Below are 14,173 nucleotides of genomic sequence, written 5' to 3'. Positions count from 1 at the left end.
GCGCTGGACGCTCGGGCTCTTCCCCCTTCTGGGCGCTGGACGCTCGGGCTCTTCCCCCTTCTGGGTGTTGGATGCTCGGGGGGGCAGCATACCACCTTGTGCCCAAACTCACCATATGCAAGGCACCATCCTTGCTCCTCAAGGCCACTGAGGAGCCTGTCATCCCACCTAATTTAGGCGGGTCGCATTCGCCACAAATCTAGTTGTCTATATTCCACAAAAACAGGAAACAAAAAATCCCCAGCAAAATAATTTAAAAAATGTATTCCTGCAGAAGGGGGGGAAGAGCCTGAGCGTCAGAAATGTCTTCATCTAGACAATTTGGGGAAGCTATAAAAAAGGCTAACTAGATGCTCGGATACATTGTGAAAAGTGTTGAATTTCAATCAAGGGAAGTAATGTTAAAACTGTACAATGCACTAGTAAGACCTCATCTTGAATATTGTGTGCAGTTCTGGTCACCTCGCTATAAAAAAGATATTGCTGCTCTAGAAAGAGTGCAAAGAAGAGCGATCAGAATTATTCCAGGCTTAAAAGGCATGTCATATGCAGACAGGCTAAAAGAACTGAATCTGTTCAGTCTTGAACAAAGAAGACTACGTGGCGACCTAATTCAAGCATTCAAAATTCTAAAAGGTATTGACAGTGTCGACCCAAGGGACTTTTTCAGCCTGAAAAAAGAAACAAGGACCAGGGGTCACAAATGGAGATTAGACAAAGGGGCATTCAGAACAGAAAATAGGAGGCACTTTTTTACACAGAGAATTGTAATGTTGTTGAAGCTGACACCCTGGGATCCTTCAAGAAGCTGCTTGGTGAGATTCTGGGATCAATAAGCTACTAACAACCAAACGAGCAAGATGGGCCAAATGGCCTCCTCTCGTTTGTAAACTTTCTTATGTTCTTATGTTCTTACTCCTCCTGGACTGACTTTCTCAGGTGGCGCTATTAATCCCACTTCTCCCACCATGTGTGGTAGAATGGCCTGGTGTCTATGGTGGTCAGAAGGCAGAAAGGAGACTCACAACTGAAAAACTGCAGGTTTATTTTTCTTACATCACATTATATACAAAAACAAAGATAAATAAACAGATTAAACAAAAGCGTGTTAGGAACACAAAATGAAACAGAAAATCCCTCACCAAAGTCTTGCACTATAACGGTGGGTTTTTAAATAAAAATAAAGGAATGTTTATTTTTCTTCCTGTAGCAGCAAACCTCCATGTCCATCTTCCTGGTCCACTATCTAATATAACTCTGGGCTCTCCTTTTATAGGATGTGGCTGCTCCCAATTATCACCAATTATTTATTAAGGAGCAGCCATGTTCACGTTTTTGACAGGGGCAGGAATTAACCCCATCCCTTCCAACCACCATCAAAACACACAAAAACACCCATACTATTTACAGGCAGAGCTCTTGCTCTACCACACGAATCCATAAAAAGTATATTTTTTCAGGCACATTTATTATTTTTGGGGCAAATTTCCTTATTTCTGCGAGAGGCTTTATGTCCATTTTGAAACTCTGGCTGCTGTTCTAAGAGAATGCTTACATTGCAGCCCAGCGCATTCCAGCTCAGCTCTCCGCAGGGTACAGGTATGTCTTTGCCTATCAAAAGTGGGAGGTGCAATATGAAGTATTCCAGGGTTACTGTGCTGACTGCATGTCATGGGAAGTAAGCGGATGTAGTGGATGATGGATGGTTTTAATAAGATAACTAAAAAATGATGAGTGAGAACCAACTTTGTGGAAAAGCAAAGTCATACTGTATATGTTATCCACATTCGTCATAGTTTGTGTCCTATGAAAATACAGTAGTGTTTTGTTTTTTTAATTTATTTTGGCTTAAGCCAAGCCATGTTTCATGTGTCCATTGTCTCTTTGGCAGATCAGGGAAAAAATAAAAAATGCAAGGTACTGGAGGCTTCCGAAATGTACATTTACTGCACTTCTACAAGACAAGACATATAAATAAACTACAGTAGAGCCTGTCATATCCCATTTTATAGGTTCCAGGGGTCCATCGGATATGTCAAAATATCCTAAGAGGGACCTGTTATATTAACTTGTAGTAGCTTTTTATATCCACCTTTTGAAGATATTCTATTTTCACCAAAAAAATAATTACAACACGTGAAATGTCTCCTTCTTGTACTGGACAGAGCGATCTTTGGCAGAAATATTTCCAATCTTTGATACAGCTGGTGTCTTTTTTGTTGAAGATATTTTAAAGAAATTGGGAAGCTCTATGCATTGTGTTAAATCATTTGCCGGAAGCAAGCTAAACCGGCTTCCTAAATGCAGTGCAAGAGGTGATACGTCAATAAGTCAAGCGTTTGCTGTATTTATTTTTAAGTGATTAAAAAAATATATATTTACACTATTCTTTCAGAAATGCACATTTTTCACAGCGAACAGTGGCAATGGGTACATTTCATGGAAATTGTGAAAACCGTGATAAACCATGAAAAAAAATACAGCCTGAAGGCACACTCACACCGGACGCGCCATGCCACTGCCGCACGGCAAAAGCAATTGTTTTCAATGAAGGCAGTCACGTGCAGCAGCAGAGGGATGCGGCACTCAAGCGGCACCGCAGGAGATAAAATATTTTCGACTTTCACCATGCCGCGCCATGACGTAAACTACCAGCAGCCAATCAGGGGAAAGTAGGAGGCTCCATTGCGAGGAAGGAAAAAAATAAAAAATACAATAGAGGAAAAACTTGTGGCTCTGATTTCTGATTTTCCAGAGTTGTATAATACACCACTAAGTAGGTTTGAAATCTGCCTTCCTCAAACAGCAGCTCCTGTATCAGCCGATGATATTCACCATACATTTTTCTTTTCAAGAGGATATGTCACAAAGACGGTTGGAGTGGGTGGCGTCAGACCAGAAGCAGGAAATAAACAGAGAGCTGGAGTTTGGTTGAGCTGAGCGAATGCTTTCGCTCAACATTTAATAAACAGAACAGAAAATAAACGGTGGTAACAAACAAAAATACAGGCACGGCACATTCACCAAAATAAACACACAAACAAAACAGACCAAACAAAACACAGTGAGCTTTTACTTTACATTATTATTATTATACTTATTATATCCTCCGTCTCCAATCCCGCTCTCCACTCACCGAACACCCAACCCCGAGTGGGTGAAAACATGCTGTTTTTATGCAGCTGTACCAAGACTTGATTGCTAATCAATCATTCAATTGGAGTCTCGGTACAACTGCACGTGAATTAATAAAGCGCAATTCCCCGTGCTCACATATTACTTTTTACTTGCACGTGAAGTGCTGTGCAATCCTCGTGCCTAAATATAAATAAACATTTGAAACACTTGTGTTACACAGACCCGTTTATATTCCGTGTACCAATGACTATACATCAACATTTAACACATCACACGCAACATATAACAGAAAAATATACACAGGGGCGGGCACTTCGTCACAGGATGTCATGGACATTTCTAAAGTAGATCGCAATTACCTTTTTTTGTTTGCTGTTCATTTTTCAAGGTATTGTGTCAGATGCACAGTACAACTGATTGTTGCCGCATTTACAGTCCCGTCCCACCCACCCCCAAGTTTGATATGATGGGATGGCAGTAGTTGCATTTATTTTTTAATCAATTGTATAGTGCTCAGTAATATCAATGTATTATGATTCCTTTAACTCACACTGTCTTTGCCTATAACCAGTAAACCAAACAAAACTCACAAGGAAAATATCTAAATTTTTAAAAGCAACATGTTTTTATTTTATTTTAAACTCCAGAATTGCCTGATATTTTTGGTAAATGTGGCAGGATTATGATGGTGTGTGGGGGAGGGTTATAATTTTTATAAAAAGTTAATTAAAAAAAATATATACATATGTTTAGTTCATTACTTGAATTTTTTTTTTTTTTAATTAAGCTTTGTGTCTTCTGTATAAAAACAGTTTTCCCTTCCCTGTGGCATTTACTGTTTGTTGCTTGTACATGCAGCTATAATTAATATTGCTGGTCCACTCCTGTTACCGCTCAGTTGTAATGAGTTCCCTGAACATCAAATTCCCAATTGTATAACAGGAAGATTTCCTTCTTATGACTCCTCAGTTATTTTGATATTTGCAGCTAAAATACCCAAGTGTTTTACAAATGTTTAAAAATAAATATAATTACTGCCATTGATTTATTTTTAATAAAAATATAAAAGCAGGACATCAACTTATCTTTTATTTAACCCAATAGCTAGGAACAAAAAAAAAAAAAAAAAACACATGCTTGTCATGAAAAGTACTAGTGTATTAAAAAAATATTAGAAAATTACATGTGTATGATTTCCATATTCCCTGAAACAGTTTAGATGACTAAACCTGCAGTTTTATGCCATCTGATTTAGTGAACTACAAAAATTATTCTAGGAACCATAAATGTCATACTTTTTTAATGAGGGAATCAATGCTAGTTGTCAAACCACTACATACACAAAATAATACATGACATAACTAATTACGGTACTCGCCACTACTCCTCAATTTTAACCAATTCTTACTGTACATTGCTCACTTTTGTCACCCTTGGGAAATGTGTTGTTGACAATGACAAGACACACAGCTGCACGGCAAGGAAAAATAAATGATGAGCGTGTATTCACAACTACTGTAGGTTGCATAAATACACACTGCATAAATACACACACACACATATATATATATATATATATATATATATATATATATATATATATATATATATATATATATATATATATATATATATATATATAAAATGTGTGTGTGTGTGTGAGGGTCTGGAACCAACTCCCCAGTAATGTTGTTGAAGCTGACACCCTGGGATCCTTCAAGAAGCAGCTTGATAAGATTCTGGGATCAATAAGCTACTAACAACCAAACGAGCAAGATGGGTCAAATGGCCTCCTCTCATTTATAAACTTTCTTATGTACTTTCTTATGTCTGCAGTGTGAAAAGAAGCGATCGGCAGACGGCACACGCTTCGGAAGACAGCGTATGTTTGTCTTCACCTTCCCGAGTCAGCGCAGGGGTTGTAGCGGTGAGCCAAGTTTAAACAATAATTGGATATTCTAAATTGTGAGAAAATAATTTAAAAAATAATTGGTGACTACTAAAAAAAAAGAAACACCACAACTATGAAATTAAAAAGTGTGTGCAGGAATGTACAGTACAGGCAGGCTTCATTACTGCAAACTGTTTCCAGTAAAGAACTTGGTGATACTCATCTGGACAATCTTTTTTTTTGCAAGTACAGACAGCAAACCTTGTCAGCGTTTTCTAAAAAATCCCAATTCGGCTCTATATCTGGATGCCGGAGAGCGTCCTGGTCACTAAGGTGACACAGCTGAGAATTCTTCCTCTGACGTCCCCTCTGGTGTTGTCAGAGTTTCAGTTTCTGTTGTATTTTTGTCACCACTCAAATCTTTTTTGAAGCCACATTGCACTGTTTGCTGACTGACAGTTCCAAAGATGCTTTAGCAAGCTCAGTGTCTAACAGGAACATTTTATTTACATTGAATTTTCATGCTGATGCGCATCGCTTTTCTCTTTCCAACTATGGAACACATATAGTAACCCATGTATGCTCTATAAAAAAGCAATTGCCTGTGACTTTTGACCTCTCCTAAAGGTCAAATGTAAAACTGGCTTATAACTCCTGAGACAGTGCAGATAGAGTCATGGTTACTATGGAACACATATATAACCCATGTATGCTCTATAAAAAAATACCATTGCCATTGACCTCTGACCTTTCCTAAAGGTCAAATGTAAAACTCCTTATACAGTGCAGCTAGGGTTATGGTTACTATGTAATAATGGCATTCTGCACTATTTGCTAAAGTCTTTGATACTGGTAATGCATTCTGCACTATTTGCTAAAGTCTTTGGTACCGTTACTGGTACTGGAAGCCAAAAAGTTGCTGGCAACTGTAGTTATTATTGAGGTGTACTTGCCACTCGCTGTGTCATTGTTTTGTGTAATGAATATCCTGTCAGTTAAGAAAAAGATTAATGCAAAAGCTTGTTTTAACACTGTATTTATTACACTGGCCAGACGCATACTTACAACTGTAATGTCATATTTTCTACATTTTCTTTAAATTCTCAAATTAATAAATCGATGCCCGGGTAGTAAAAAGAGACCCGGGTCGGGCTGGGTAATTAAAAACCTGACGGGTACCATTTCAGCCGAATCGACTGTTGTTCAACTTATGTTAAAATACCCGGCAGGTCTCCTCATTCCCTATTTTTCCTGGCATGCTTTAGCCCCAGAGGAGCCACTGACTCCACCTCTATTGTTCATTTTTATAATATCACCATTACTAGTTTCTTTTGGGCTGCAGCTTATCCATCTCTTCAGCAAAAGCGTTGCTTAACTTCTTAATATACTGTCGGCTTTGAGCTGTTACAGCAGTTGTATAGTACCAGGGCTGTGCAATTAATATATAATTGTTATGGGACAAAATACTAGAATAAAAATCTACTTGTCCTTCTCAAAAATCTACTTGCCCCCTCCCTGTTACACAAAACACACACACACACACACACACACAAATAAAATATCACTTTTAGGATTTTGCTATTATTAAAGAATGATCACAATCAATTAGTGATTAATAATTTTTTTTTCTTCGGGAAATCAAATAACCCTGCTCTATTAATCAGATATTACAAGATGTTTTTAAGGTCCAATAAATGCCTTTTAAACTGTACAGTACAGCCATTCCGTTTTAGTTCTTGGGCTACAATAGAACTTGAAAATGTATAGCTTTCAGCTGCTGCAAATAGTATCAGGAACAAAGTGGGGGTGGGGCTGGTGTCCTATAGCTTTGATAACCTGAAACAGATCAACCCATTTGCTTTCTGAATAATTAAAATGCACAGAAAAGCTATACTGTAGTATTAATGCCAGGGAATTACTGTGATTATAATACAGCATTATATTTGATTGCAGGATAAGGACTAGGGTATGTTAACTTAATGTAGAAAAGTTGCACACCCATGCTAACAAATGTAATAAATGTTCCATATAGGCCTGAGCTCAAATATGGAGTTTTGAAAGAAACCTACAGTATGTTTTAATGAACATGATTTTTTCCCCATTTTAAAACATTTACTGTACTACACTAGAACCTCTGTTAACAGGCCTTGCTTTGAAATGGTGTTGAACGTTCCTGAGCATTTTACCCAGGAGAGCGAATTTGTTCACATCTCCAGGGCATTTTTGCCTGTCTGTAACCAGCCAAGCAAATCCCACCCATAACTGATATGCTTTAAGCCAAAAATATGCTTTGATTTTGAAGACACCACTGGGGACCAAGAAAGAGAAGCGATTACGATCCTGGAAGGCTACCTTTCTAATGAAGGGAAGTGCACAGCATGCAAGATTACGAAATCATAATGTTAGATAGTATCACTTTAAAGGGGAAGTGATTTTATCTTAAGTCATCAGAATTTGTTTATGCTGGGTGGCTGGTCAGCCAGCAACCCATTGGCATAGTTATCTTGGATTTGAAACCTCCCAGCACCTCATTCTTTAAATTCTAAACATCTTCCCACACAACTACTGTAGACATGTGTAGTTAAAATGTTACTTCAGAACTATTTTTTGTTCTCTTTTTCTTAAAAGTGTCCGACTTTCCATTTTTGTCTATCTTCTAATGACAAAAATCTTAAGGTGGCTGGTAACTAGCATAACCCCGCAGTCTCCAGTTGTAATTTAGTGTGCATAAAGGGAGTGCTTCAAATCAAAGCTGGAGCAATGCAGTGACGGCTCTCTGAAGGTATCTTCCTCTTAGGACAGGGATGGGGGTTTGCCAGCTGCATGAGTGTACCAGACCAATTTGACCCATATGTCTCCGTCATCAGAGGGTGAAATGTGATTATTGTAAAAAAAAAAAAAAAAAAAAAAAAGAGACGAGATGAGCTTGCTTATCATACAAATGTTAAACATAACGAAAAGCTCCCAACTTTGTTCTCCAAAAAAAACCACATTAAGCGACTCAGGGCCATATTTACGATTATCAGGATGGTGGGTATTTGGTTTAATACATTATACCTTTCTATTTGTTCCATCAAAAGTTTTCAATTATAAATACTGTATTTTAAATGTATAATCCCACAATCATCTAGTTTATTTACTTGCAGTGTAATGGCAATTTAGACTCCCGTTGCACTTCTCCCCTCCATTTCAAACAAAGTTTTATCATTTTATAAAGCTAATAGGTTGTTAGCTCTGATAACAACAGTCAACGACGTTGTTTGAAAAGTATTAGAGTTTTTCATTTAGCTATTTTTTTTTGCACAACTTATTAATTCTTTTATCAGATTCTGACTAAATGTGAAATATTAAGGTTAAGCCTATAACTTTTATTAATAATACATATATAATTATTTGCTTGGGTTAAACAGCCATGAAGGTCTGCACACCTGCCTATCTTTGCAATGCAACATGCTTTAAATTCACGGTATTATTACTGAATATGGATGGGTAGGAGTACAATACAGAGAATGCATTTACTTATTATTATTTAGTTTATCCAATAAAGGAAAAACTGTTTAAGAGCATGGACAAAGGCTTCTATCTTCTAGATCTCCACCAGCAACACAAAGTGAGGATACTGATGGCGGATCTCTCTCTCTCTCTCTCTCTCTCTCTCTCTCTCTCTCTCTCTCTCTCTGCGCTTCTTATATAACATATAAGGTTAAAGATATGGCACCAGGGCAATTCATCGATTCATGATTTTTTAACTCTTAAAAACAAAAGCCATGGGGACCAATAATCTATTATGTTTTGCATCTACTTGCGATGTATCCAAACATTGTTAACAAGTGTTACTTAAACAATCTAGTGCCAGTAGTGAGCAATCAACCGTGTTTATCCAACCAGTATTAAGTCTCTTCTGAGCATTTAGGTCACTACCTGCCGGAGGATATCCAGGTTACCATGGAGGGAAAACCATAACTTTACCAGAGCATTTAGCATGGATTTGATTGCACAACTAACCTAATTAGGAACCCTATGTTGTCCGTAAACCTGGTTCAATTTTACAGTAAAAAGTGAATAATGTATTATGAGTTTACCTTCTGTGCATGCTTCTTTATCATAAATCAGACCTTACTAGTTTTGCGGTTTGTTTACATTCTCTGAATAAAGTTTAGCCTGCAAGCACATAAGCATCCTCCCTCCTTGAAGCCTTCCTACTTTATTACCAGAATTCTCCTGACAAAAGCAGCTGCAGGAGGTTATTAATGTTATCAGAAAAAGTGTTGATAGCTAAGAAATCAAAATGAAAATGGGTCCCTTGATTGCTCTGGAAGGCTGAATAAATGCCATAGTTTGCTACAGCATCGTTGTAGATTAAAAGCAGTCATCAGTGCATCACTACCATTTTCCCCATTCACTATCCCAGAACTTTCACTACACAACCGTCATCACTATCCTTATACAGGTCCTGATAATTGATGCCCAAGCAGTGTGTGTGTGTGTGTGTATATGTTGCGGTAAAAGTCAGAACATGAGCAAATCTTAAGATTTACTGGTAACTGTTGACATTTAACAAGCAAATCATTAAATATAAAATCAGAAATAAACATGATAACGCTTTACTTCTGACATTTACAGGAAAATCTCAAGCATAATCAAGTGGCTTTAGCTGATGACCGAATGTCTCGCTTCCAAGCATTTTCAGGCTTCAGGAGTCGTGTGTAACGCCAAGTGTCACAAGAGTCTACCATGCTGCAATAAGTAGGTCAAGATATCTGTTCACTGGCTGTCTTTGTGGCGTTGTGTGTCATAAACAAAGTGTGATTTTCTGTTGAAAAACAAAAGGTCGTAAATGATTTTATTTGCATTTAACAGAATGTTATTTTTCATCAAACTACTAGGTATTTGGAGAACATCCTTCAACATCATTGTGATTTGTTTTACACGCAAATTTAGCAGAATGATGGTTGTTCTACATAAGTGGATCACAGTATTCTTCAGTACCATGTTGAATTGGTCAATTGTGCATTACTGCAAGCGGATTAATGATTAATCGGTTAATTGACCACGTATATGCAGGAATAAATACATTCCTCGACGATATACCTGCATTTACCAATAAACTTCGGTAAATCTAAAGATTAATAGATAAATGTCTGAAAGCAATAATTTCAGACATTTACCTGTAAAATTTTAGATTGACCAGATTCTGACTTTTATTGCAACATATATACACACACAATATAAAATATATAAAATAAATAAATAAAAAATGTAGGGCACTAGACCTTGAAAATGTTCCTGTTTCAATTGAATCACTTGTTCACATATGCTGGTAATCTTGTATTAGCTTAATGTATCCTTGTTGTGTTCGTAACGTATTTGCTAATAACTGAAAGAAAAAAGTATAATCAATAAACATTTTTAAATACACATATTGTATTCCACATTCACATTATACAGTACCTAGAATACAAATCAGAACTTCCCTTTTCCAAAGTCCATGATAAAGAAGTGAAAACACAACAAGCCTCATATTTGGCTGGCCAAAGCCTTCATTTTCTGCTTTACCTTCTCTTCTGATCTTCCCTTTGGAAGACCCGAGGCTCATACACAACACCACCACGACCATGAACACCCAAACATTTTGCTGCATAGCATCAATTTTATACCTGCTATAGGCTTAAATGGTTACTCCCTACTTTCAAAAAGCTTGTGAGCATCTGTACCCTGGCTACACTGCTTTATCTGCCAAATAATAATAACAACAATAATCTTTATTTTTATATAGAGGCTTTCATAGTGGACCACCATCACAAAGCGATTTACAAGATACGAGACGAGACTGCGAACTATGCATCAGCTGCAGAGTCACTTACAACGTCTCAAGACAGAGCACAAGGAGGTTAAGTGACTTGTGCAGGGTCACACAGTGAATCAGTGGCTGAGCTTGGATTTTAACTGGGAACCTCCTGGTTACAAGCCCATTTCTTTAACCACTGGACCACACAGCCTCCTATAAAAAACAGATTTCACTGCTATAGGGGTATGTGTTTCAGAAATACACTCACAGGGTTTAAATAGTGAAACCAACAAAACTCAACTCAGCAGGTCCACACTGATTATTTTTAGTCACACTCAATTCCAATCATTCTGTAAAAGCATTACTCTTCTCTGTGCCAGGGCCTGGTTGAAAAGGTGACAAGTGTCAAACAGTTGACAACTCAGTTCCCCTAATTTAAAAGTGGTACTGGACACAGTTAAACACATATATAAATAATTAGAAAACATGCAAGCTGAGCTCTCTGACTGGCGGCTACATTTCCTGTAGCTATTTCTTTAGCTTTACATCCTGAAAGTGAAGCTTCCAAACCAACAGTGGTTTATCAAAAAAAAAAAAGTACAAAATTAAAAATGCCAAATCAATCTCAGATTATTAGGATTATTAGGAGTATTGTTAATAATTAGGGATGAGCCCACTGTGTTTGCCACAAATTAACCATGCAAGCTTCAACAGACTCGAAAATCTGGGTTTCCTCAATTCTTCTGGGAATTAGCCCAGACCCATTGATTAAATTTCTGTACTAGCTTGTTGTGAGGGAAGAACCAGGAGCGAAACACCATTAGGACAGAACCAGGGGTAGCAACCTGATTAAATGCTCCCTGAAATCCCAAAACTGTTTTCCTTCTGTTGCTAATTTTCTTTCAATCACTGTAAAGTCACATATAAAGCAATAAACCAAATATGATATAAATTGACCACGACAGCCCTTACACCACTAGTGAAACATTTACCAGGGCTGTGTCACTGCCAGCTGGTGCAGATAAACAGAGGTGCAGATTTCCCAAGAGGAACAAAAGGTGCTAGCTTGGTATGTAAATAAAAAATAATACAATAAAAGGAATAGACATTGTGACACCAGAAACCTAATCCACAACCACGATATTATATATATATATATATATAATATATATATATATATATATATAATATATATATATATAAAATCACAACATAGCCATCGAGTTTCCCATTCACATAACACACGATTCAGTAAAAATCATATATAGAAGAAACCGCACTACTTACCTCAAACCTGCCCTTGCTGATGCCGTTCATGTCAGCAGCAGCAGGCAAATATTATTTTAACACTAGCACAATTACAACTCTACTTATCTCGCTGACTAGTGGCACCTACTCTGTAGTTTACAGAATTATTACGCACACGGTACTGGCAGATTGTGCGTGTCTCCCGTACACAATAGTCCCAGGCTGCTCTTCAGACCAGGAGGGTCTCTGGTCTCCCGTCTATACTATCATCACACAACCACAATAACAATAACATGGAGGAGACAGACTGCCTGCCTCCCTGACCTCACTTCCGCTTACTCTATAATTCGATCACAAGACTATTGTATTTTGCAGAACAGCGTCCTGCTGAACAGTTTTGTTTTTCTTCACTTTATCACACACATATCAGTGCATTTGTGCTTTCTGGAGCTACTGCATAGCAAAATAGCGTGGCAAATGGGGACGCCCAGTACCAAACTGCTTGCCACCTACCCTGCCTTGCTGCCTGCCTTTAGCTTTGGTTTCATAGCACTAGAATTTAAGGAGGTGGCGCGGTGACGTCATTACTGCGGGAAATGTGCGCGTGGCCGCTTTGTTTTGATTCATTCTCAGCAGTAGTGGCCCGGAGTTTAACACAACGTGTGAAAAAAGCAGCAGAGTTTAGGGACGAGTCCCTGCATAGATTGGCGGTGGTCATCGCTCACCTGCCACTCTGGCGGTGCAACACACACTCTGCCTTCCTCACTTTCATTTCTCATTGCACTGAAGAGGCGCTGGAGGGAGCCCCTTAAAACACAAACTCGCACAGAGTATGTTTTGCATCAGAATTTAATTCGAATTTTGGTAGAACAAAAACAAAAAAACAAAACGAAATTAATTTGTTACGTTCTGGAACGAAAACGATATTCAAAACGTTCTTTATCGGGTAATAACGTCTTTTTTTGTTTGTTTGTTCCCTTTCAACCTGTTCTCTCTGTCTCTTTTCATTGTTTTCAAAAATACAATAATTTGAAAAATAAAATGCGCTTCCCATTGTTTTAAGGCCGGTGTAGCACGAGAAAGTGCACCCCGTGAGATATGTGCGGGCCCTGTGCATTCACGCGACCAAGCGGGTCATTGAACAACCGAGTATGACCGTGTATCCCTCTTCACCAGAAAGGTGGAAATAAAACGTTAAAATCAAAATATCCCAATAACGTATTATGTGGAATTAACTTATTAAATAGTAATTAAACCCCATTATGTTAATTCTATGTACAGTGCCTATAGAAAGTCTACACCCTCTTTTAAATTTTTCACCTTTTGTTGCCTTATAGTCTGGAATTAAAATGCATTAAAATAGTTTTTTTTTTTTTTTTTTTTCATTTATCTACACATCCTACCCCACAACTTCCAAATGATAAAAACATTCTAGAAATCTGTAGAAAATGAATTAAAAATAAAAACTGAAATAGCTTGGTTGGATAAATATCCACCCCTCTTGTAATAGCAATCCTAAATTAGCTCAGGTGTAACCAATTGCCTTCAAAATCACACACCAAGTTAAGTGGCCTCCACCGGTGTTAAATTGTAATGATTCACATGATTTCAGGATAAATTCAGCAGTTCTTGAAGGTTCCCTCTGTGGAGTAGTGCATTTCAAAGCAAAGACTCAACCATGAGCACCAGGGCGCTTTCAAAAGAACTCTGGTCAAAGTTGTTGAAAGGCACATGTCAGAGGATGGGTATAAAAAATATCAAAGGCCTTGAATATCCTTTGGAGCACAGTCAAGATGATTATTAAGAAATGGAAGGTGTATGGCACCACCAAGACCCTGCCTAGGTCAGGCCGTCCCTCCAAATTGGATGACCGAGCAAGAAGGAGACTGATCAGAGTGGCTACCAAAAGGCCAATGGCAACTTTTCAAGAGCTACAGACTTTTATGGCCAAGACTGGTCAAAGTGTGCATGTGACAACAATATCTCAAGCACTCCACAAATCTGGCCTGTATGGTAGGGTGGCAAGAAGGAAGCCATTACTCAAGAAAGCCCATATTGAATCCCGTTTGAAATATGCAAAAAAAAAACACTCAGGAGATTCTGTAGCC

At 37.9% G+C, this 14,173-nt stretch overlaps 1 protein-coding gene across 2 annotated transcripts in view; it reads right to left on the bottom strand.

Annotated features, from left to right (window-relative positions):
- Nucleotides 1-12,592, bottom strand: part of LOC121312933 (F-box/LRR-repeat protein 2-like) — an 87,204-nt gene extending 74,612 nt beyond the window's left edge. Inside the window, exon 1 of one of the 2 annotated variants that reach the window (XM_041244865.1) lies at nt 12,105-12,592. In XM_041244865.1, the coding sequence (XP_041100799.1) occupies nt 12,105-12,134 (30 nt within the window). In that variant the 5' untranslated portion in view covers nt 12,135-12,592. The remainder of the gene's footprint in view (nt 1-12,104) is intronic. The other variant, XM_041244864.1, reaches the window with a different exon arrangement.
- Between the last annotated feature and the right edge of the window lie 1,581 nt (nt 12,593-14,173).

The sequence above is a fragment of the Polyodon spathula genome, chromosome 3, assembly GCF_017654505.1.
Source record: "Polyodon spathula isolate WHYD16114869_AA chromosome 3, ASM1765450v1, whole genome shotgun sequence".
Classification (NCBI taxonomy): Eukaryota; Metazoa; Chordata; class Actinopteri; order Acipenseriformes; family Polyodontidae; genus Polyodon; species Polyodon spathula.
The sequence above is the reverse complement of the archived record's forward strand: the minus strand, read 5'-3'. Positions and strand labels throughout refer to the sequence as shown.